The sequence below is a fragment of the Myxine glutinosa genome, chromosome 5, assembly GCF_964187855.1.
Source record: "Myxine glutinosa chromosome 5, kmMyxGlut1.1, whole genome shotgun sequence".
Lineage (NCBI taxonomy): Eukaryota > Metazoa > Chordata > Myxini > Myxiniformes > Myxinidae > Myxine > Myxine glutinosa.
In genome coordinates this window covers 8,035,463-8,061,881 of record NC_136265.1, presented here as the reverse complement: position 1 = coordinate 8,061,881, position 26,419 = coordinate 8,035,463, and the positions used below count along the sequence as shown (strand labels likewise).

General features: G+C 38.6%; 1 protein-coding gene across 1 annotated transcript in view; it reads left to right on the top strand.

Annotated features, from left to right (window-relative positions):
- Positions 1-26,419, top strand: part of LOC137428743 (uncharacterized) — a 207,239-nt gene that overhangs the window by 156,836 nt on the left and 23,984 nt on the right. Inside the window, exons 6-7 of the mRNA XM_068118641.2 lie at positions 14,640-14,850; positions 26,001-26,083. Of these exons, the coding sequence (XP_067974742.2) occupies positions 14,640-14,850; positions 26,001-26,083 (294 nt within the window). The remainder of the gene's footprint in view (positions 1-14,639; positions 14,851-26,000; positions 26,084-26,419) is intronic.

Genomic DNA, 26,419 nt, shown 5'->3' with positions numbered 1-26,419 from the left:
TAGGCCTAAACATTCACCTCAGAAATGCTTTTTTTATAGGCCTACACATTCACGTCAGAAATGTTTTTTTTTATAGGCCTACACATTCACCTCAGAAATGTTTTTTATAGGCCTAGACATTCACGTCAGAATGTTTTTTTTTATAGGCCTACACATTCACCTCAGAAATGCTTTTTTTATAGGCCTACACATTCACCTCAGAAATGTTGTTTTTTATAGGCCTACACATTCACGTCAGAAATGCTTTTTTTTATAGGCCTACACATTCACGTCAGAAATGTTTTTTTTTATAGGCCTACACATTCACCTCAGAAATGCTTTTTTTTATAGGCCTACACATTCACCTCAGAAATGCTTTTTTTTATAGGCCTACACATTCACCTCAGAAATGCTTTTTTTTATAGGCCTACACATTCACGTCAGAAATGTTTTTTTTTATAGGCCTACACATTCACCTCAGAAATGCTTTTTTTTATAGGCCTACACATTCACCTCAAAAATGCTTTTTTTATAGGCCTACACATTCACCTCAGAAATGCTTTTTTTTATAGGCCTACACATTCACGTCAGAAATGTTTTTTTTTATAGGCCTACACATTCACCTCAGAAATGCTTTTTTTTATAGGCCTACACATTCACGTCAGAAATGTTTTTTTTTATAGGCCTACACATTCACCTCAGAAATGTTTTTTATAGGCCTAGACATTCACGTCAGAATGCTTTTTTTTATAGGCCTACACATTCACGTCAGAATGTTTTTTTTTATAGGCCTACACATTCACCTCAGAAATGCTTTTTTTATAGGCCTACACATTCACCTCAGAAATGTTTTTTATAGGCCTACACATTCACGTCAGAAATGCTTTTTTTTATAGGCCTACACATTCACCTCAGAAATGCTTTTTTTTATAGGCCTACACATTCACCTCAGAAATGCTTTTTTTTATAGGCCTACACATTCACGTCAGAAATGTTTTTTTTTTATAGGCCTACACATTCACGTCAGAAATGTTTTTTTTTATAGGCCTACACATTCACCTCAGAAATGCTTTTTGTTATAGGCCTACACATTCACGTCAGAAATGCTTTTTTTTATAGGCCTACACATTCACGTCAGAAATGTTTTTTTTTATAGGCCTACACATTCACGTCAGAATGCTTTTTTTTATAGGCCTACACATTCACGTCAGAAATGCTTTTTTTATAGGCCTACACATTCACGTCAGAATGCTTTTTTTAATAGGCCTACACATTCACCTCAGAAATGTTTTTTTTTATAGGCCTACACATTCACGTCAGAAATGCTTTTTTTTATAGGCCTACACATTCACCTCAGAAATGTTTTTTTTTATAGGCCTACACATTCACGTCAGAAATGCTTTTTTTTATAGGCCTACACATTCACCTCAGAAATGTTTTTTTTTATAGGCCGACACATTCACGTCAGAAATGCTTTTTTTTATAGGCCTACACATTCACCTCAGAAATGTTTGTTTTTATAGGCCTACACATTCACGTCAGAAATGCTTTTTTTTATAGGCCTACACATTCACGTCAGAAATGTTTTTTTTTATAGGCCTACACATTCACCTCAGAAATGTTTTTTTTTATAGGCCTACACATTCACGTCAGAAATGCTTTTTTTTATAGGCCGATACATTCAGCTCAGAATTTTTTTTTTTTATAGGCCTACACATTCACCTCAGAAATGTTTTTTTTTTATAGGCCTACACATTCACCTCAGAAATGCTTTTTTTTATAGGCCTACACATTCACGTCAGAAATGCTTTTTTTTATAGGCCTACACATTCATGTCAGAAATGTTTTTTTTTATAGGCCTACACATTCACGTCAGAAATGTTTTTTTTTATAGGCCTACACATTCACGTCAGAAATGCTTTTTTTTATAGGCCTACACATTCACCTTAGAAATGTTTTTTTTTATAGGCCTACACATTCACCTCAGAAATGCTTTTTTTTATAGGCCTACACATTCACGTCAGAAATGCTTTTTTTTATCGGCCTACACATTCACCTCAGAAATGCTTTTTTTTATAGGCCTACACATTCACGTCAGAAATGTTTTTTTTTATAGGCCTACACATTCACGTCAGAAATGATTTTTTTTATAGGCCTACACATTCACGTCAGAAATGCTTTTTTTTATAGGCCTATACATTCACCTCAGAAATGCTTTTTTTTATAGGCCTACACATTCACCTCAGAAATGTTTTTTTTTATAGGCCTACACATTCACGTCAGAAATGTTTTTTTTTATAGGCCTACACATTCACCTCAGAAATGTTGTTTTTTATAGGCCTACACATTCACCTCAGAAATGCTTTTTTTATAGGCCTACACATTCACGTCAGAAATGCTTTTTTTTATAGGCCTACACATTCACGTCAGAAATGTTTTTTTTTATAGGCCTACACATTCACGTCAGAAATGCTTTTTTTTATAGGCCTACACATTCACGTCAGAAATGTTTTTTTTTATAGGCCTACACATTCACGTCAGAAATGTTTTTTTTTATAGGCCTACACATTCACGTCAGAAATGCTTTTTTTTATAGGCCTATACATTCACCTCAGAAATGCTTTTTTTTATAGGCCTACACATTCACCTCAGAAATGTTTTTTTTTATAGGCCTACACATTCACGTCAGAAATGTTTTTTTTTATAGGCCTACACATTCACCTCAGAAATGTTGTTTTTTATAGGCCTACACATTCACCTCAGAAATGCTTTTTTTATAGGCCTACACATTCACGTCAGAAATGCTTTTTTTTATAGGCCTACACATTCACGTCAGAAATGTTTTTTTTTATAGGCCTACACATTCACGTCAGAAATGCTTTTTTTTATAGGCCTACACATTCACGTCAGAAATGCTTTTTTTATAGGCCTACACATTCACGTCAGAAATGTTTTTTTTTATAGGCCTACACATTCACCTCGGAAATGTTTTTTTTTATAGGCCTACACATTCACCTCAGAAATGTTTTTTATAGGCCTAGACATTCACGTCAGAATGTTTTTTTTTATAGGCCTACACATTCACCTCAGAAATGCTTTTTTTATAGGCCTACACATTCACTTCAGAAATGTTTTTTTTTATAGGCCTACACATTCACCTCAGAAATGCTTTTTTTATAGGCCTACACATTCACGTCAGAAATGTTTTTTTTTATAGGCCTACACATTCACCTCAGAAATGTTGTTTTTTATAGGCCTACACATTCACCTCAGAAATGCTTTTTTTATAGGCCTACACATTCACGTCAGAAATGCTTTTTTTTATAGGCCTACACATTCACGTCAGAAATGTTTTTTTTTATAGGCCTACACATTCACGTCAGAAATGTTTTTTTTTATAGGCCTACACATTCACGTCAGAAATGTTTTTTTTTATAGCCCTACACATTCACGTCAGAAATGTTTTTTTTTATAGGCCTACACATTCACGTCAGAATGCTTTTTTTTATAGGCCTACACATTCACCTCAGAAATGCTTTTTTTATAGGCCTACACATTCACGTCAGAATGCTTTTTTTTATAGGCCTACACATTCACGTCAGAAATGTTTTTTTTTATAGGCCTACACATTCACGTCAGAAATGCTTTTTTTTATAGGCCTACACATTCACGTCAGAAATGTTTTTTTTTTATAGGCCTACACATTCACGTCAGAAATGTTTTTTTTTATAGGCCTACACATTCACGTCAGAAATGTTTTTTTTTATAGGCCTACACATTCACCTCAGAAATGCTTTTTTTTATAGGCCTACACATTCACGTCAGAAATGTTTTTTTTTATAGGCCTACACATTCACGTCAGAAATGTTTTTTTTTATAGGCCTACACATTCACCTCAGAAATGTTTTTTATAGGCCTAGACATTCACGTCAGAATGTTTTTTTTTATAGGCCTACACATTCACCTCAGAAATGCTTTTTTTATAGGCCTACACATTCACCTCAGAAATGTTTTTTTTTATAGGCCTACACATTCACGTCAGAAATGTTTTTTTTTATAGGCCTACACATTCACCTTAGAAATGTTTTTTTTTATAGGCCGACACATTCACCTCAGAAATGCTTTTTTTTATAGGCCTACACATTCACGTCAGAAATGCCTTTTTTTATCGGCCTACACATTCACCTCAGAAATGCTTTTTTTTATAGGCCTACACATTCACCTCAGAAATGTTTTTTTTTATAGGCCGACACATTCACGTCAGAAATGCTTTTTTTTATAGGCCTACACATTCACCTCAGAAATGTTTGTTTTTATAGGCCTACACATTCACGTCAGAAATGCTTTTTTTTATAGGCCTACACATTCACGTCAGAAATGTTTTTTTTTATAGGCCTACACATTCACCTCAGAAATGTTTTTTTTTATAGGCCTACACATTCACGTCAGAAATGCTTTTTTTTATAGGCCTACACATTCACCTCAGAAATGTTTTTTTTTATAGGCCTACACATTCACCTCAGAAATGTTTTTTTTTATAGGCCTACACATTCACGTCAGAAATGTTTTTTTTTATAGGCCTACACATTCACCTTAGAAATGTTTTTTTTTATAGGCCTACACATTCACCTCAGAAATGCTTTTTTTTATAGGCCTACACATTCACGTCAGAAATGCTTTTTTTATCGGCCTACACATTCACCTTAGAAATGCTTTTTTTATAGGCCTACACATTCACGTCAGAATGCTTTTTTTTATAGGCCTACACATTCACCTCAGAAATGCTTTTTTTATAGGCCTACACATTCACGTCAGAATGCTTTTTTTTATAGGCCTACACATTCACGTCAGAAATGTTTTTTTTTATAGGCCTACACATTCACGTCAGAAATGCTTTTTTTTATAGGCCTACACATTCACGTCAGAAATGTTTTTTTTTTATAGGCCTACACATTCACGTCAGAAATGTTTTTTTTTATAGGCCTACACATTCACGTCAGAAATGTTTTTTTTTATAGGCCTACACATTCACCTCAGAAATGCTTTTTTTTATAGGCCTACACATTCACGTCAGAAATGTTTTTTTTTATAGGCCTACACATTCACGTCAGAAATGTTTTTTTTTATAGGCCTACACATTCACCTCAGAAATGTTTTTTATAGGCCTAGACATTCACGTCAGAATGTTTTTTTTTATAGGCCTACACATTCACCTCAGAAATGCTTTTTTTATAGGCCTACACATTCACCTCAGAAATGTTTTTTTTTATAGGCCTCCACATTCACGTCAGAAATGTTTTTTTTTATAGGCCTACACATTCACCTTAGAAATGTTTTTTTTTATAGGCCGACACATTCACCTCAGAAATGCTTTTTTTTATAGGCCTACACATTCACGTCAGAAATGCCTTTTTTTATCGGCCTACACATTCACCTCAGAAATGCTTTTTTTTATAGGCCTACACATTCACCTCAGAAATGTTTTTTTTTATAGGCCTACACATTCACCTCAGAAATGTTTGTTTTTATAGGCCTACACATTCACGTCAGAAATGCTTTTTTTTATAGGCCTACACATTCACGTCAGAAATGTTTTTTTTTATAGGCCTACACATTCACCTCAGAAATGTTTTTTTTTATAGGCCTACACATTCACGTCAGAAATGCTTTTTTTTATAGGCCGATACATTCAGCTCAGAATTTTTTTTTTTTATAGGCCTACACATTCACCTCAGAAATGTTTTTTTTTTATAGGCCTACACATTCACCTCAGAAATGTTTGTTTTTATAGGCCTACACATTCACGTCAGAAATGCTTTTTTTTATAGGCCTACACATTCACGTCAGAAATGCTTTTTTTTATAGGCCTACACATTCATGTCAGAAATGTTTTTTTTTATAGGCCTACACATTCACGTCAGAAATGCTTTTTTTTATAGGCCTACACATTCACCTCAGAAATGCTTTTTTTTATAGGCCTACACATTCACGTCAGAAATGCTTTTTTTTATAGGCCGATACATTCACCTCAGAAATGCTTTTTTTTATAGGCCTACACATTCACCTCAGAAATGTTTTTTTTTATAGGCCTACACATTCACCTCAGAAATGCTTTTTTTATAGGCCTACACATTCACGTCAGAAATGTTTTTTTTTATAGGCCTACACATTCACCTCAGAAATGTTGTTTTTTATAGGCCTACACATTCACCTCAGAAATGCTTTTTTTATAGGCCTACACATTCACGTCAGAATGCTTTTTTTTATAGGCCTACACATTCACGTCAGAAATGTTTTTTTTTATAGGCCTACACATTCACGTCAGAAATGCTTTTTTTTATAGGCCTACACATTCACGTCAGAAATGTTTTTTTTTATAGGCCTACACATTCACGTCAGAAATGTTTTTTTTTATAGGCCTACACATTCACGTCAGAAATGCTTTTTTTTATAGGCCTACACATTCACCTCAGAAATGCTTTTTTTTATAGGCCTACACATTCACGTCAGAAATGTTTTTTTTTATAGGCCTACACATTCACGTCAGAAATGTTTTTTTTTATAGGCCTACACATTCACCTCAGAAATGTTTTTTATAGGCCTAGACATTCACGTCAGAATGTTTTTTTTTATAGGCCTACACATTCACCTCAGAAATGCTTTTTTTATAGGCCTACACATTCACCTCAGAAATGTTTTTTTTTATAGGCCTACACATTCACGTCAGAAATGTTTTTTTTTATAGGCCGACACATTCACCTCAGAAATGCTTTTTTTTATAGGCCTACACATTCACGTCAGAAATGCCTTTTTTTATCGGCCTACACATTCACCTCAGAAATGCTTTTTTTTATAGGCCTACACATTCACGTCAGAAATGTTTTTTTTTATAGGCCTACACATTCACGTCAGAAATGCTTTTTTTTATAGGCCTACACATTCACGTCAGAAATGCTTTTTTTTATAGGCCTATACATTCACCTCAGAAATGCTTTTTTTTATAGGCCTACACATTCACCTCAGAAATGTTTTTTTTTATAGGCCTAAACATTCACCTCAGAAATGCTTTTTTTATAGGCCTACACATTCACGTCAGAAATGTTTTTTTTTATAGGCCTACACATTCACCTCAGAAATGTTTTTTATAGGCCTAGACATTCACGTCAGAATGTTTTTTTTTATAGGCCTACACATTCACCTCAGAAATGCTTTTTTTATAGGCCTACACATTCACCTCAGAAATGTTGTTTTTTATAGGCCTACACATTCACGTCAGAAATGCTTTTTTTTATAGGCCTACACATTCACGTCAGAAATGTTTTTTTTTATAGGCCTACACATTCACCTCAGAAATGCTTTTTTTTATAGGCCTACACATTCACCTCAGAAATGCTTTTTTTTATAGGCCTACACATTCACCTCAGAAATGCTTTTTTTTATAGGCCTACACATTCACGTCAGAAATGTTTTTTTTTATAGGCCTACACATTCACCTCAGAAATGCTTTTTTTTATAGGCCTACACATTCACCTCAAAAATGCTTTTTTTATAGGCCTACACATTCACCTCAGAAATGCTTTTTTTTATAGGCCTACACATTCACGTCAGAAATGTTTTTTTTTATAGGCCTACACATTCACCTCAGAAATGCTTTTTTTTATAGGCCTACACATTCACGTCAGAAATGTTTTTTTTTATAGGCCTACACATTCACCTCAGAAATGTTTTTTATAGGCCTAGACATTCACGTCAGAATGCTTTTTTTTATAGGCCTACACATTCACGTCAGAATGTTTTTTTTTATAGGCCTACACATTCACCTCAGAAATGCTTTTTTTTCGGCCTACACATTCACCTCAGAAATGCTTTTTTTATAGGCCTACACATTCACCTCAGAAATGTTTTTTATAGGCCTACACATTCACGTCAGAAATGCTTTTTTTTATAGGCCTACACATTCACCTCAGAAATGCTTTTTTTTATAGGCCTACACATTCACCTCAGAAATGCTTTTTTTTATAGGCCTACACATTCACGTCAGAAATGTTTTTTTTTTATAGGCCTACACATTCACGTCAGAAATGTTTTTTTTTATAGGCCTACACATTCACCTCAGAAATGCTTTTTGTTATAGGCCTACACATTCACGTCAGAAATGTTTTTTTTTATAGGCCTACACATTCACGTCAGAATGCTTTTTTTTATAGGCCTACACATTCACGTCAGAAATGCTTTTTTTATAGGCCTACACATTCACGTCAGAATGCTTTTTTTAATAGGCCTACACATTCACCTCAGAAATGTTTTTTTTTATAGGCCTACACATTCACGTCAGAAATGCTTTTTTTTATAGGCCTACACATTCACCTCAGAAATGTTTTTTTTTATAGGCCTAGACATTCACGTCAGAAATGTTTTTTTTTATAGGCCTACACATTCACCTCAGAAATGTTGTTTTTTATAGGCCTACACATTCACCTCAGAAATGCTTTTTTTATAGGCCTACACATTCACGTCAGAAATGTTTTTTTTTATAGGCCTACACATTCACGTCAGAAATGCTTTTTTTTATAGGCCTACACATTCACGTCAGAAATGCTTTTTTTATAGGCCTACACATTCACGTCAGAAATGTTTTTTTTTATAGGCCTACACATTCACCTCGGAAATGTTTTTTTTTATAGGCCTACACATTCACCTCAGAAATGTTTTTTATAGGCCTAGACATTCACGTCAGAATGTTTTTTTTTATAGGCCTACGACATTCACCTCAGAAATGCTTTTTTTATAGGCCTACACATTCACTTCAGAAATGTTTTTTTTTATAGGCCTACACATTCACCTCAGAAATGCTTTTTTTATAGGCCTACACATTCACGTCAGAAATGTTTTTTTTTATAGGCCTACACATTCACCTCAGAAATGTTTTTTATAGGCCTACACATTCACCTCAGAAATGCTTTTTTTATAGGCCTACACATTCACGTCAGAAATGCTTTTTTTTATAGGCCTACACATTCACGTCAGAAATGTTTTTTTTTATAGGCCTACACATTCACGTCAGAAATGTTTTTTTTTATAGGCCTACACATTCACGTCAGAAATGTTTTTTTTTTATAGCCCTACACATTCACGTCAGAAATGTTTTTTTTTATAGGCCTACACATTCACGTCAGAAATGTTTTTTTTTATAGGCCTACACATTCACGTCAGAAATGTTTTTTTTTATAGGCCTACACATTCACCTCAGAAATGCTTTATTTTATAGGCCTACACATTCACGTCAGAAATGTTTTTTTTTATAGGCCTACACATTCACGTCAGAAATGTTTTTTTTTATAGGCCTACACATTCACCTCAGAAATGTTTTTTATAGGCCTAGACATTCACGTCAGAATGTTTTTTTTTATAGGCCTACACATTCACCTCAGAAATGCTTTTTTTATAGGCCTACACATTCACCTCAGAAATGTTGTTTTTTATAGGCCTACACATTCACGTCAGAAATGCTTTTTTTTATAGGCCTACACATTCACGTCAGAAATGTTTTTTTTTATAGGCCTACACATTCACCTCAGAAATGCTTTTTTTTATAGGCCTACACATTCACCTCAGAAATGCTTTTTTTTATAGGCCTACACATTCACGTCAGAAATGTTTTTTTTTTATAGGCCTACACATTCACCTCAGAAATGTTTTTTATAGGCCTAGACATTCACGTCAGAATGTTTTTTTTTATAGGCCTACACATTCACCTCAGAAATGCTTTTTTTATAGGCCTACACATTCACCTCAGAAATGTTGTTTTTTATAGGCCTACACATTCACGTCAGAAATGCTTTTTTTTATAGGCCTACACATTCACGTCAGAAATGTTTTTTTTTATAGGCCTACACATTCACCTCAGAAATGCTTTTTTTTATAGGCCTACACATTCACCTCAGAAATGCTTTTTTTTATAGGCCTACACATTCACGTCAGAAATGTTTTTTTTTATAGGCCTACACATTCACCTCAGAAATGCTTTTTTTTATAGGCCTACACATTCACGTCAGAAATGTTGTTTTTTATAGGCCTACACATTCACGTCAGAAATGCTTTTTTTTATAGGCCTACACATTCACCTCAGAAATGTTTTTTTTTATAGGCCTACACATTCACCTCAGAAATGCTTTTTTTTATAGGCCTACACATTCACGTCAGAAATGTTTTTTTTTATAGGCCTACACATTCACCTCAGAAATGCTTTTTTTTATAGGCCTACACATTCACCTCAGAAATGTTTTTTTTTATAGGCCTACACATTCACCTCAGAAATGCTTTTTTTTATAGGCCTACACATTCACGTCAGAAATGCTTTTTTTTATAGGCCTACACATTCACCTCAGAAATGTTTTTTTTTATAGGCCTACACATTCACCTCAGAAATGCTTTTTTTTATAGGCCTACACATTCACGTCAGAAATGTTTTTTTTTATAGGCCTACACATTCACCTCAGAAATGCTTTTTTTTATAGGCCTACACATTCACCTCAGAAATGTTTTTTTTTATAGGCCTACACATTCACCTCAGAAATGCTTTTTTTTATAGGCCTACACATTCACCTCAGAAATGCTTTTTTTTATAGGCCTACACATTCACCTCAGAAATGTTTTTTTTTATAGGCCTACACATTCACCTCAGAAATGTTTTTTTTTATAGGCCTACACATTCACCTCAGAAATGCTTTTTTTTATAGGCCTACACATTCACGTCAGAAATGCTTTTTTTTATAGGCCTACACATTCACCTCAGAAATGCTTTTTTTAATAGGCCTACACATTCACCTCAGAAATGTTTTTTTTTATAGGCCTACACATTCACGTCAGAAATGCTTTTTTTTATAGGCCTACACATTCACCTCAGAAATGCTTTTTTTTATAGGCCTACACATTCACCTCAGAAATGCTTTTTTTTATAGGCCTACACATTCACCTCAGAAATGCTTTTTTTTATAGGCCTACACATTCACGTCAGAAATGTTTTTTTTTATAGGCCTACACATTCACGTCAGAAATGCTTTTTTTTATAGGCCTACACATTCACCTCAGAAATGTTTTTTTTTATAGGCCTACACATTCACGTCAGAAATGTTTTTTTTTATAGGCCTACACATTCACGTCAGAAATGTTTTTTTTTATAGGCCTACACATTCACGTCAGAAATGCTTTTTTTTATAGGCCTACACATTCACCTCAGAAATGCTTTTTTTTATAGGCCTACACATTCACCTCAGAAATGCTTTTTTTTATAGGCCTACACATTCACCTCAGAAATGCTTTTTTTTATAGGCCTACACATTCACCTCAGAAATGCTTTTTTTTATAGGCCTACACATTCACGTCAGAAATGTTTTTTTTTATAGGCCTACACATTCACGTCAGAAATGCTTTTTTTTATAGGCCTACACATTCACGTCAGAAATGTTTTTTTTTATAGGCCTACACATTCACGTCAGAAATGCTTTTTTTTATAGGCCTACTCATTCACCTCAGAAATGCTTTTTTTTATAGGCCTACACATTCACCTCAGAAATGTTTTTTTTTATAGGCCTACACATTCACCTCAGAAATGTTTTTTTTTATAGGCCTACACATTCACCTCAGAAATGCTTCACATTCACATTCTCTTCTGACCATTAACTCAGGCACCTTTTGAGTTAGGAAGCTGATATTTGGACATGCCAATGACCAGGTGATTTGGCTGCAAAGGATATTTTTGATTTATTAATTAATCGATTAATTATTTAATTATTCGATTAATGACAAAAACTTTATTTTTTTTAAGTTACAGATTCTGATGAAATAGTGGTAGTTTATGTGTTCTCTGACCGAATTGATTAATAATTTAATTTTTTTATGATTATTATTTATTAATTTACATTATTAATCATTTATTTATTTTCTTTCTCATTTGGCCAATATCTCAGGCACCTTTTGAGCTGGGAAGCTAATATTTGGACATGACAGTGACCAAGTGATGTGGCTATCAAGGATATTTTTGATTTATTGATTAATCATTTAATCGATTAATTATTTATTGGTGAATCAATTAATTATTTAATTTTTTATTAATGACTTATTTAATTACATTTCTAAAAGATACATCTTCGGATGAAGCACGAGTGGTTTAGTTATGCTATTAGCCAATTGATTAAGAAAATATTTTGTGATCATCTTTTATTGATTTTAATTATACAATTAATCAATCAATTAGCGTACACCCCTCCTTCCCAATGCAGCCTCTATGAGCTGCACTGCGGTATTGCCGGGCGCCGGAGGCACTGTAGGATATTTAATTATTTGGCGAGGGGGCTGTGTACTTTGAATGTATGTGTACTTGTTTTCTTGCTTTCTTGTTTTCTTGTTTGTTTGTCCGGGCGATATCTCAGCCATCCTTTGAGATAGGAAACCGAAATTTCGGCACAATAGTGAGCAAGTCCTTCGTCAAAAACGGTATTTTTGTTTTTTGATTAATCAATAAATTGAGGAGTTATTTAATTATTAGCGATTAATTAAGTACTTATTTAATTAATCAAATTTCCTTTCTCTTCTGACCATTAACTCAGTCACCTTTTGAGTTAGGAAGCTGATATTTGGACATGCCAATGACCAGGTGATTTGGCTGCAAAGGCTATTTTTGATTTATTAATTAATCAATTAATCATTTAATTATTTGCTTAATTACTAACAAAACCAAAAAAAATTGCAGTTACACATTCTGATGAAATAGTGGTAGTTTATTTGTTCTCTGACCGAATTGATTAATAGTTTAATTTTTTATGATTATTATTTAGTTATTTTCATTATTAATCATTTATTTATTTTCTTTCTCATTTGGCCAATATCTCAGGCACCTTTTGAGTTCGGAAGCTAATATTTGGACATGAGTGACCAAGTGATGTGGCTATAAAGGATATTTTTGATTTATTGATTTACCAATTAATCAATTAATCGATTAATTATTTAATTATTCGATTAATTACTAAAAAAAAATAAAAAATATTCAGTCGCACATTCTGATGAAATGGTGGTGGTTTATGTGTTCTGTGACCGAATTGATTAATAATTTAATTTTTTAATGATTATTATTTATTTATTTTCATTATTAATCATTTATTTATTTTCTTTCTCATTTGGCCAATATCTCAAGCACCTTTTGAGCTGGGAAGCTAATATTTGGACATGACAGTGCAAGTGATGTGGCTATCAAGGATATTTTTGATTTATTAATTAATCATTTAATCAATTAATTATTTATTGATTAATCGATTAATTATTTATTGATTAATCAATTAATTATTTAATTTTTTATTAATGACTTATTTAATTAAATTTCTAAAAGATACATCTTCGTATGAAGCACTAATGGTTTAGTTATGCTATTAGCCAATTGATTAAGAAAATATTTTGTGATAATCTTTTATTGATTTTAATTATACAATTAATCAATCAATTAGTGTAAACCTCTTCCTCCCAATGCAGCAGATATGAGCTGCACTGCGGTATTGCCGGGCGCCGGAGGCGCCTCGGCAATGCCGCGCTGCAGGATATTTAATTATTTGGCATGGGGGCGGTGTACTTTGAATGTATCTGTACTTGTTTGTTTTCTTGTCCGGGCGATATCTTAGCCATCCTTTGAGCTAGGAAGCTGAAATTTCGGCACAATAGTGAGCAAGTACTTTGTCAAAAACGGTATTTTTTGTTTTTTGATTAATCAATTAATTGATTAGTTATTTAATTATTAGCGATTAATTCAGTACTTATACATTTCCTTTCTCTTCTGGCCATTATCTCAGGCACCTTTTGAGTTAGGAAGCTGATATTTGGACATGCCAATGACCAAGTGATTTGGCTGCAAAGGCTATTTTTGATTTATTGATTAATCAATTAATTGATTAATTATTTAATTATTCGATTAATGACCTTTTTTTTTTTTAAGCTACAGATTCGGATGAAATGGTGGTGGTTTATGTGTTCTATCAGGCAATTGATTAGTTATTAAAATGTTTTACGATTATTATTTATTTATTTTCATTAATAATCATTTATTTATTTTCTTTCTCATCTGGCCAATATCTCAGGCACCTTTTGAGCTGGGAAGCTGATATTTGGACATGACAGTGACCAAGTGATTTGTCTGTAAAGGGTGTTTTTGATTTATTGATTAATCAATTAATTGATTAATTATTTATTGATTAATAAATTAATTATTTCATTTTTTTATTAATGACTTCTTTAATTTAATTTCTAAAAGTTACATCTTCGGATGAAGCACTAGTGGTTTAGTTATGCTATTAGCCAATTGACTAAGAAAATATTTTCTGATAATCTTTTATTGATTTTAATTATGCAATTAATCAATCAAATATTGTGCACCTCTCCTTCCCAATGCAGTCTCTAAGAGCTGCACGGCGGTATTGCCGGGCGCCTGAGGCGCCCCGGCAATCCCGCGCTGTAGGATATTTAATTATTTGTCATGGGGGCGGTGTACTTTGAATGTATCTGTACTTGTAATTTATTTATTCATTGGTGGTTTACAATTCTCACAGATTATCTTTCACCGTTTGTCTTTTTGCCAATTTCATTTGCTCCTCCTGCCCACCCCAATTCCCCAACAGGCCTGTCGCCTATTTCCGTACTACCTTCTCCCTTCTCCAACTCTGTCTCTGCTTCTGTTAGCTCCTCCCACTCCTTGCCTGTTGAGTTCCCCGACATCGCCGATGGGATGGATCGTCCGGGCCTCTCCCCTCACGGCCCTCTCAGTCCGCAAGGCCCTCACGGACTTAGAGTCACTGCCAAATCATCCAGCGCTCCACTTTTGTGCACCAGGTTCGGTCTCTACATTCTGTCGTCTTCACCCATCTATGCACTTTCCTATTGTCCTATACTAACTTTTTATCTCACTTCTCCTGCTTCCCTCTCCCTCCTTCCATGCTATTTATGCTTGTGACCATTGCACAGATGGTTTGTTACATTTCCTTATAATGCTCATAAAAAGGGGCGTTAATTTGATTCATACAGCTGCATGAAGAAGTAAATGTATTTTATTTGCCAGATGTGGGGCGCCCCTTTATATGAACTTTTCTAGAGCATTACTTGGTTCCTCCTCAGAACACAAGGGTATTCCAGCATGCACACGATAATTTTTTGAATGTTCCTTCTTTGCTATTGTTCGACATTTTCTACAGGCTATGGAATGTCCCTTCTTTTCTATCGTTTGCCACATGGCACATCCCATATAAAGGGCCTTTTCTATTCCCCTGGCATCTCTTTACTTGTGCCATTTTTGCCTGTTATTTTGGGCCTTTCAAGGTTTCCTTTGTTTTGAAAGGGATGGCATTGTATTGAGTTATCAGACTGCGCTGGATCACATTGACCAGTGTTTTGCTTTAATATGGCTGTTGTGAAATCAAACTCAGATCTCTTTCACGAAATGAGGCTTTATTGAACTATTTCTCTACCCATTCCTACAACACAAGAATGCAGATTATTAGTTCCATAAAGAAGGCAATCAAAGCATACATCTCCTTCTAGTTTCCTGCAAGCAAGCATTTACGCATCTGTTAAATCTCAGTAGTCTACAGCACTGGGATACAGAATGCCACCCGATCACACAGTTTATATAAGCTCCTTCAAGGTCGTCCCTTCGCTCGGATCGTCTCTTCACTCAGCTCGAGACATTTCAACACATTTCACCACAATGGCTGTCACAAATTTCTGCATTACACACAACCACTGCCTAAAGGCCCTAAAAGATTACCTTTGTGAGAGGTGGCAATGCCCATAAAGATAAAGGTGTACACCTTGTGACGTTCGTTCTGCCATGTTAAAGTGCAGGATTGGGAAAGGTGCTTGTGAATGTGCATTTGGGATGTGCATGTTGACTAATTATTTATTTGAACTCTATTCACATATTTACCCTGCACTCGCGAAGCGAAAAGCGGTGTTAAGCCTTCGTGTGCGTACGTGTGCTGTGTGCCGTGTCTGCATTTTAAAAATTTATTTTCTCGGCAACCGTTGGTCCGATTGACATGAAATTTTCACCATAGGAGCGCCTCCGCCTGTATAAATATTTTATTCATAATTATGACGTCATATGTCACGTGGTATGGACGCCATCTTGGAAAAACGTTACACCTCTATATCTCCCAAACCGCTCCATGGAAAAAATGGATACATGGCTCATTGTCAAGTACTCCCCATGGGAATAAGATATGTTGATGATGATGTCACTGGTGCCTTAATTATGATGTCATAATTCGACAAGTACAATGCTTGATCTGGTCAGGATGAAAAAAAAAATTCCTCTGCAACTGTTAGTCCGATTGGCACGAAATTTTCAGAATATGATCGGCTTCTCCTGTGGAATTTTTTAAATGATAATTATGACGTCATTGGTCACGTGGTACAGGCGCCATCTTGGAAAAACTTCGCACCTCCATATCTCTGAAACCACCCCATGGAAAAAAATGAGACCTGGCTTATTGTCAACTACGCCCCATGGTGAATAAGATATGTTAATGATGATGTCATCAGTGCCTTCGTTATGATGTCATAATTCGACAAATACAACACTTATCCATCCGATCATTCTTTTAAAAATTTCAGCAACTGTTGGTCTGATGGACACAAAATCTTCACCATAGGAGCGCCTCCGCCTTTAGAAAATTTTAATGATAATCATGACGTCATAGGTCATGTGTTACAGGCCTTCGCGCCATCGCCATCTTGGAAAAACCAAAATACGTTGCACCTCTATATCTCCAAAACCACTCTTTGGAAAAAAAAAAATGAAACGTGGCTCATTGTAAATAACTCCATATTGGGAATAGGTGTTGTTAATGATGACGTCATTGGTGCCATAATTATGACGTCATAATTCGACAGGGACAACGCTTAGTCTGATCAGTTTGAAATTTATTGAGCGTGATCTTTGCAACAATTATATCAGAGAATATATATTGATGACGTCATTGCTCACATGGTCTGGCAGCCATATTGGATCAAAAAGAAAGAGACGTTCAAAAACAGAAGAGTTGGCTCACACCAAGTTGACTGCGCAGGGTAAGTATTCTATGAATACCATCTAGTTATTTCATTCATTCATTACTTGTCCGTCTCTGAGCACAATTTCTCGAAGTTATGGATGGAATATGACAAAACGTACCCTTCCTCCCGTCCATGTTACACGGAATCTTGTGGTGAGGCAGTTGCCCAGAAACAACTTGCCTTCACCTCCTGGAAAGCACATCCAACTGAAGGAAATCTCATTTCCTTTCACAAAGCCCGAAACAAGTGTGTCCACCCTCAGGAGAGCCAGGAAACAATATCTCTCCACTCTCAAGAGTGAACTCTCAAACCTGTCTCCCTCTTCCAAATCCTGGCGGCGTCTGGTCAAATCTGTTTCTGGTGTTTGTTTGCCCTCTATCCCCTCCCTTACCTCAAACGGCTACACAGCTGACTCCGCAAGTGAAAAAGCTGAATGCCTCAACTCTGTGTTTGCCTCTAAATCCTGTGTCCCAAACCCATCCCTCTCTGTACCCACCGTACTCAGTCATACCCAGCTGCTCCTGGACTCTGTGTCCTTCTCTCCTGACAAGGTGGAGAAGTTTCTGTCAACCCTCGACTCCGATTCTGCAACTGGACCTGACGGCATCAGCCCACGGGTCCTAAAATCCTGCTCTGCGGCTCTTTCACTCCCCTTCTCTGTTCTCTTCACCCTCTCTTTTGCTCAAGGTTATCTGCCATCAGCTTGGAAATCAGCAAACATCACCGCTTTACACAAAAAAGGTGCAAAAACAGATCCTTGCAACTACAGACCAATCAGCCTTCTCCCAATTATCAGCAAAGTCATGGAATCCATCATTGCTTCGGATATCAAATCTTTCCTCTTCTCCAATGGCTTGATCTCTGATCATCAATTTGGTTTCAGACCAGGTCACTCTACTCTGGACATGTTGCTTCTGCTGTCTCATCAATGGATGGAGGTCCTCAATACCAAATAGGAAATCAGAGCTGGTTCCCTTGACATATCACGTGCCTTTGAAACGGTCTGGCACCCCGCTCTGCTCACCTCCTATGGTATCCATGGAAATCTCCACACATGGCTTGCGGACTTCATCTCTAGTCGTAGTCAACATGTGGCCCTGGATGGGTTTCTCTCATCTCCCCTTCCTGTTCAGGCTGGAGTTCCTCAAGGCAGTGTTCTGGGCCCTGTGCTTTTTCTGGTCTTCATCAATGATCTCTCTGACTCTCTTGAAAATCCTCTCTATCTCTTTGCTGATGACTCCACTCTTTGCCACTCCATTCATCATCCCTCAGATCGGCAGTCTGCAGCCTCCTCACTCTTTGCAGATCTGGACAAAATCACAGACTGGCCAAACAAGTGGAGCATGTCTTTCAATCCTGACAAATCTCACAGTCTTACTATGTCTCTCCGAAAAGACCGACTGGACAACCCTCCCATCCACTTTCTGAAAAATCCTCTCCAAGAAGTTCTGTCACTCAAGCTTTTGGGTCTCACTAACTGCCATGATCTTTCCTGGGAAAACCACATTTCAAATCTGGCCTCCAAAGCCAGTCGCCGACTGGGCATCCTCCGTCGTGCGAAGTCCTTCCTTGGCACACCTGAGCTCCTCACCACATACAAGGCTTTCATTCGCAGCTCAATGGAATACTGTTCTCCCCTCCTGGCCGGTGCTCCTGCCTCACACCTAGCTCGGCTTCACGCTGTTGAAACCAAAGCTTTCAGAATCATTGGAATCTCTCGCGATGAAGCTAACTCCGAGGGCCTTTCACTCACTCACCGCAGGCAGGTGGGTGGGCTTTCTGTCTTCTACCGACTCCTCTCCGGCCTTGCTCCCCCAGCTCTCTCTGGGCTCTGTCCCCCAAATATTCCTGCAGGTCGCACAAGATCTGCCAGCAACCCTCTTATGGTTAAACTGCCAAAATCAAGACTCTCTGCTCACCTTAACTCCTTCATTCCTCTTTTCTCCCGCCTCTGGAACAAACTCCCTCACTCTTTTCAATCCCACTCCACCCTCCAGGTCTTTAAAACAGCTGTTCACCACCATCTCTTATCTTCCCCCATCCAAAACCTTGATCTTTTCTACCCCCGCTAATTTCACCCCAGATTCACTTTTCTGAAATACCAACTTCTTTCCTGGAAGTCCTTGCAGTGTCCTTGTGTTTTATACTTCTCCCACCCCTCCCCCCCTTCCCACGCCTCCTCCCCCCAAGCCTTCTCCCTTCCACAGATCTCCCGATGTCCCTGCTCTCAAATGTTGTGTTTGTGTGCTTTCCCTTCTCTCCCCATCTTGTCTACCGCTACCCTTATTATATATTTTGTGTGTCTGCTTGATTTTTTGTGTGATAAATGTTAGCTCTTTCACGAGCCTCGATCCTGCATACAAAAAAAACAAACAAAAAAAAAACAAACTTGGTGTACAGGTGAGGGTGTGTGACAAAGACAAAGCGATTCGATTTTGGTTCAGATCCAGATCCAGCCTATTAGTGGGATACAAAGCGTAAACTGTTCAGCCTGGCGGAGGTATGCACTCTACCAATTACCCGTTCTAGTTATTTTATTAGTTAATTCATTAGTGAGGGCAAACTTCTGCAGTTTAGCAACTTTCTGGTAATATACCATGTTGTTTATTTGTATTTTTTATACGATTTATCGATGCTCGCGTTGCCAAATATTTCCTTTAATTTGCCTCAACTACTTCCTGTGTTTTTTTTATTCACTGCAGCAAATATTTACAGAATATGTGAACTAAAATTGAAATTCCTTTTGAATTTGAATCGTAAACTGTTGTATTTATCTTAAACGATTGCAGGTGAGGTTGTGTTATCTCCCATTGATTCGCTCTCATTCTTCCCCACACTCCTTGTTTCTCCAAGCCTCCCTATATTTTGCTCCTCGTCCCGGTTTAGTGTTCCCCCCCACCCCCCACCCCTCCCTCTCTCTTTCCGCAGTTCCTTTTTGTTCTGGTACATCCTGTTCCATTCTATGTTCAAGCTCCTCTATAAGCCTCCCACAAACAAAATCGCATTATGTAAAAATAAACTACAGTATATCTTTGGTGACTCGGGCGGATTCCGACACTAACTGCGGCCTCCATAACGGTGTGGTGCTGAGAAGCTATTTAGGAGCCATTACAACTCATTTTCAAAAACGAGGAACAAACACAGTGGACATTTTAGGGATAAAAGCATTTCTGCTTCTGCAACATGTCAATACAAGGCCTTAGTACCTCCAATAAGTGTGACTCTTCAATCCAAGGCCTAATACCTCCAGTGAGTGCAACACTTTGATGCAAGGCCTTAATACTCCAATGAGTGCAAAATATTGAAGCAAGGCCTACCTACTACTTCCAATGAGTGTAACGCTTCAATCCAAGACCGAATAGTGCAACGTGTCAATACAAGTCTTACTACTTCCAATGAGTGCATCTCTTCGACACAAGGCCTAATACATCCAATGGGTGCAACACATCGATACATAGCCTCATTCCCCCAATGAATACAACTCGTCGACACAAGTCTGAACACCTCGAATGAGTGCAGCTTGCATTGCGTGTGTGTGTGTGTGTGTGTGTGTGTGTGTGTGTGTGTGTGTGTGTGTGTGTGTGTGTGTGTGTGTGTGTGTGTGTGTGTGTGTGTGTGTGTTAGCGCGTGCGCACATGCGTGCCCATTTCACCATCTGTCTCCATCTCGCCCCTGGGCTCCGTCTCCGTTTTGCCCTCAGTCTCCACTTCGCTCTCTGTCTTTGTGCTGTCACATATTTTAACTGACCAATCACTGGGTTCAACATTGCATCCAAATACCATGTGCACAAGCAGAGTAAGCATTTGACATGCAACATCACAGGTGCTTTTTTTTCTTTTTTTTGTATACAAGATCGAGGCTCGTGAAAGAGCTAACATTAATCACACAAAAAGTCAAACCGACACACAAAACACAAAAAACAAGGGGAGCGGCAGACAAGATGGGGAGAGAGGGAGAGAGGAGAGGGGGAAGGACACAAACACAACATTTGAGAGCAGGGACAACGGGAGAAATGTGGGTGGGGGAGGGCTTGGGGGGAGGTGGGAGAGGTATAAAACATATGAACACTGCAAGGACTTCCAGGAAAGAAGTTGGAATTTCCAAAAAGTGGATCTGGGGTGAAATTAGCGGGGGTAGAAAAGATCAAGGTTTTGGATGGGGGAAGATAAGAGATGGTGGTGAACAGCTGTTTTAAAGACCTGGACGGAGGAGTGGGATTGAAGAGAGTGAGGGAGTTTGTTCCAGAGGCGGTAGAAAAGGGGAATGAAAGAGAAGGTGAGCAAAGAGCCTAGATTTTGGCAGTTTAACCATAAGAGGGATGCTGGCAGATCTTGTGTGACCTGGGGGAATATTTGGGGGACAGAGCACAGAGAGAGCTGGGGGGGGGCAAGGCCGGAGAGGAGTCGGTAGAAGACAGAAAGACCACCAACCTGCCTGCGGTGAGTGAGTGAAAGGCCCTCGGAGTTAACTTCATCGCAGGAGATTCCAATGATTCTGAAAGCCTTGGTTTCAACAGCGTGAAGCCGAGCTAGGAGTGAGGCAGGAGCACCAGCCCAGAGGGGGGAACAGTATTCCATTGAGCTGCGGATGAAAGCCTTGTATGTGGTGAGGAGCTCAGGTGTGCCAAGGAAGGACTTCGCACGACGGAGGATGCCCAGTCGGCGACTGGCTTTGGAGGCCAGCTTGGAAATGTGGTTTTCCCAAGAAAAATCATGGCAGATAATGAGACCCAAAAGCTTGAGTGACAGAACTTCTTGGAGAGGATTGTAGAGAAAGTAGATGGGAGGGTTTTCCAGTCGGTCCTTTCGGAGAGACATTGTAAGAGTGTGCAATTTGTCAGGATTGAAAGACATGCTCCACTAGTTTGACAAGTCTGTGATTTTTTCCAGGTCTGCAGAGAGTGAGAAGGCTGCAGACTGCCGATCTGAGGGATGAGGAATGGAGCGGCAGATCGTGGAGTCATCAGCAAAGAGATGGAGAGGATTTTCCAGAGAGTCGGAGAGATCATTGATGAAGACCAGAAATAGCACAGAGCCCAGAACACTACCTTGGGAAACTCCAGCCAGAACAGGAAAGGGAGATGAGAGAAATCCATTCAGGGCCACACGTTGCCTTCGATCAGAGAGGAAGTCCGCAAGCCATGAGTGGAGGTTTCCATGGATACCATAGGAGGAGAGTTTGGTGAGCAGAGCTGGGTGCCAGACCGTATCGAAGGCACATGATATGGTGAGCAGGCACGTCAAGTGAGACGGCTCTGATTTCCTGTTTGGCATTGAGGACCTCCATCCATTGTTGAGACAGCAGAAGCAACATGTCCAGAGTAGAATGACCTGGTCTGAATCAAAATTGATGATCAGAGATCAAGCCATTGGAGAAGAGGAAGGATTTGATATCCGAAGCAATGATGGATTCCATGACTTTGCTGATAATTGGAAGCAGGCTGATTGATCTGTAGTTGCAAGGATCTGTTTTTGCACCTTTTTTGTGTAAAGCGGTAATGTGTGCTGATTTCCAAGATGCTGGCAGATGACCTTGAGCAAAAGAGAGGGTGAAAAGAACAGAGAGAGGGTGAGATAGAGCGGCAGAGCAGGATTTTAGGACCCGTGGGCTGATGCCGTCTGGTCCAGTTGCAGAATCAGAGTCGAGGTTTGACAGAAACTTCTCCACCTTGTCAGGAGAGAAGGACACAGAGTCCAGGAGCAGTTGGGTTCGACTGGGAAAGGTGGGAACAGAGAGAGATGGGTTTGGGACACAAGATTTTGAGGCAAACACAGAGTTGAGGCATTCGGCTTACACTTTACGATACACTAATGCATTCGGATATGTACAGTGCATTCAGAAAGTATTCAGACCCCTTCACTTTTTTCACATTTTGTTATGTTGCAGCCTTATGCTGAAATCGTTGAAATTCATTTTTTCCCTCATCAATCTACACTCAATACCCCATAATGACAAAGAGAAAACAGGATTTTAGAAAGTTTTGCAAATTTATTAAAAAGAAAAAACTGAAATATCACATTGACATAAGTATTCAGACCCTTTGCTGTGACAGTTGAAATTTATCTCAGGTGCCTCCCATTTCTCTTGATCGTCTTTGAGATGTTTCTACACCTTGATTGGAGTCCACCTGTGGTAAATTCAATTGATTGGACATGATTTGGAAAGGCACACACCTGTCCATATAAGGTCTCACAGCTGACAATGCATATCAGAGCAAAATACCAAGCCATGAGGTCGAAGGAACTGCCTGCAGAGCTCAGAGACAGGAATGTGTCGAGGTACAGATCTGGAGAAGCCTACAAAAAAATCTCTGCTGCATTGAAGGTTCCCAAGAGCACAGTGGCCTCCATAATTCTTAAATGGAAGAAGTTTGGAACAACCAGGACTCTTCCTAGAGCTGGCCGCCCGGCCAAACTGAGCAATCGGGGGAGAAGGGCCTTGGTAAGAGAGGTGGCCAAGAACCCGATGGTCACTCTGGCTGAGCTCCAGAGATCCTGTGTGGAGATGGGAGAAACTTCCAGAAGGACAACCATCACTGCAACACCCCAGAGATCTGGGCTTTATGGCAGAGTGGCCGGACGGAAGCCTCTCCTCAGTGAAAGACACATGAAAGCCCGCTTGGAGTTTGCAAAAAAGTACCTAAAGGACTCTCAGACTGTGAGGAACAAGATTCTGTGGTCTGATGAAACCAAGATTGAACTGTTTTGCCTCAATTCTCAGCGTCATGTCTGGTGGAAACCAGGCACCGCTCATCACCAGCACCAATACCATCCCAACGGTGAAGCATGGTGGTGGCAGCATCATGCTGTGGGGGTGTTTTTCAGCAGCAGGGACTGGGGGACTGGTCAGGGTTGAGGGAACTTGAATGGAGCAAACTAGAGAGATATCATTAATGAAAACCTGAAACAGAGCGCTCAGGACCTCAGACTGGGCCGAAGGTTCACCTTCCAACAGGACAATGACCCTAAGCACACAGCCAAGGCAACGCAGGAGTGGCTTAGGGACAACTCTGTGAAGGTCCTTGAGTGGCCCAGCCAGAGCCCTGACTTGAACCCAATTGAACATCTCTGGAGAGACCTGAAAATGGCTGTCCACCGACGGTCCCCATCCAACCTGACAGAGCTTGAGAGGATCTGCAGAGAAGAATGGCAGAAAATCCCCAAATCCAGGTGTGCAAAGCTTGTCACGTCATACCCAAGAAGACTCGAGGCTGTAATCGCTGCCAAAGGTGCTTCACCTAAGTACTGAGTTAAGGGTCTGAATACTTATGTCAATGTGATATTTCAGTTTTTTCTTTTTAATAAATTTGCAAAACTTTCTAAAATCCTGTTTTATCTTTCTCATTATGGAGTATTGAATCCTGGGTTCGAATCCCGGTCGATTGCTGAATTAACGCCAGGGGGGTTGACTCAGCCTGTCATCCTTCCGAGGTCGGCTAATTGAGTACCAGTTCACTGGTAATTCCCTGTTTGTCGTTAAAAGGCGGCAAAAAGGGTTGGCGTCAGGAAGGGCATCCGGCCGTAAAACATTGCTTCAAAAAGGGGACCGAAAAACAACAACAACCATGGTCCCCGAAAAAGGCCAACCCCCACTTTGCGGGGAAAAATGGCCTCTAAAGGTGGTTATTATGGAGTATTGAGTGTAGATTGATGAGGGAAAAAATGAATTTAAACGATTTCAGCATGAGGCTGCAACATAACAAAATGTGAAAAAGTGAAGGGGTCTGAATACTTTCCGAATGCACTGCAAGTAGCTCCCACTGATATGGAGGAAGAAAAACACCATCATTACATTACAATGTTCATTTGTATTGGAGTTAACGGGGTCCTTTAGCAATAGCAAGGTATTGACGTCGAGGCCTGAAGGGAGGTTACAGGTTTGCCATCCTATTTCACTCATTTTAATACTGTAATTTTAATACACGGAATGTGATCTCATCATCATTGTTTTTATCCTCGTCTGAGGAGAGGGTATTGCATTTGAGTCCGTTTGTCTGTCTGTTTGTTTGTCTGTCTGTTTGTTTGTTTGTCTGTTTGTTTGTCTGTCTGTTTGTTTGTTTGTCTGTCTGTCTGTTTGTTTGTCTGTCTGTTTGTTTGTTTGTTTGCACAGAATAAATATGATTACTCCCGCCAGGGAGTAATGCATTCGATCGTGTCCGTCCGTGTGTGTGTGTGTGTGTTCGTGTGTTCGTGTGTTTCTGAACGCTCCATCTGCCCTTGGGATAAGGAAGAAAAGTTCTGAACGGATTTGGATGAAAGTTGGTGGGATGATTGCCCTTGGGATGAGGAAGAATTGATTCGTTTTTGGTGAAGCTCAGGAAATTATTCCGGATCCAGGAATTTTTTGAACGATTTTTTTACCATTGGAAGATCGGGGTCACCAGCGGCCACCCACGGCCGGAGTATGCGCTCTACTGAGTGGCGTTCTAGTTTTCTCTGCAACCGTTAGTCCGATTGACAGGAAATTTTCACCATCGGTGCAACTCCACCTGTAGAATTTTTTAAATGATAATTATGACGTCATAGGTCACGTGGTTCGGCCGCCATCTTGGAAAACCGAAAAACTTTGCACCTTTATATCTCTGAAAGCGCTGCATAGAAAAAATTGAGACATGGCTCATTGTAAAGAACTCTCCATGGGGAATAAAATATGTTAATGATGATGTCATAGGTGCCTCCATTATGACGTCATAATTCGACAAGTACAAAACTTCATCCGATCAAGATGAAATTTCTTGAGCATAATCTCGGAATAAATTAGTTTAGAAAAAAAATAATGATAACGTCATCGGTCACGTGGTTCGGCCGCCATATTTGTTTTAACACTAAATCCTTAAAAACCACTGAAAATACATCCTGGCGAGGGTTTGCAATCTCTGATTGCTCTTTTTCTTGTTTGTTGTTGTAATAATTACCCTTTGTTGTGCACAGTTGCAGGAGTTGGAGCGCCCAAACGATCGATCGATCAGATCCACAGGGTGAGCTGATTTTGAAGAGCCCAGCTACAGAAACAGGTAAATTGCGGCCAACGGTCCGCTTTCCATGCCATCATGGTGACAGGTGATAATTAATACTTGGCGTGTTATACGTTGCTGACTTGATTCCTGACAAAAAACCCAGTTAATTTCACTGTTTAACTCTAACTGACACAATCAGGCTAGTAATGTTACAATTTAGCGAAAGGGCACGTACGAGTGAAGCAGAGTGTGCGACCAGCTTTCTGATTAGCTGATTTCCTCACTATCCAGATGTATAGCCAAGCTTATGCACTGAGGTTAAACAAACAATTAAATAATCACTGTTTGATTAAAAAAAAAAAAACACCTGTATGTTGTCTCTTTGCCTTTGTT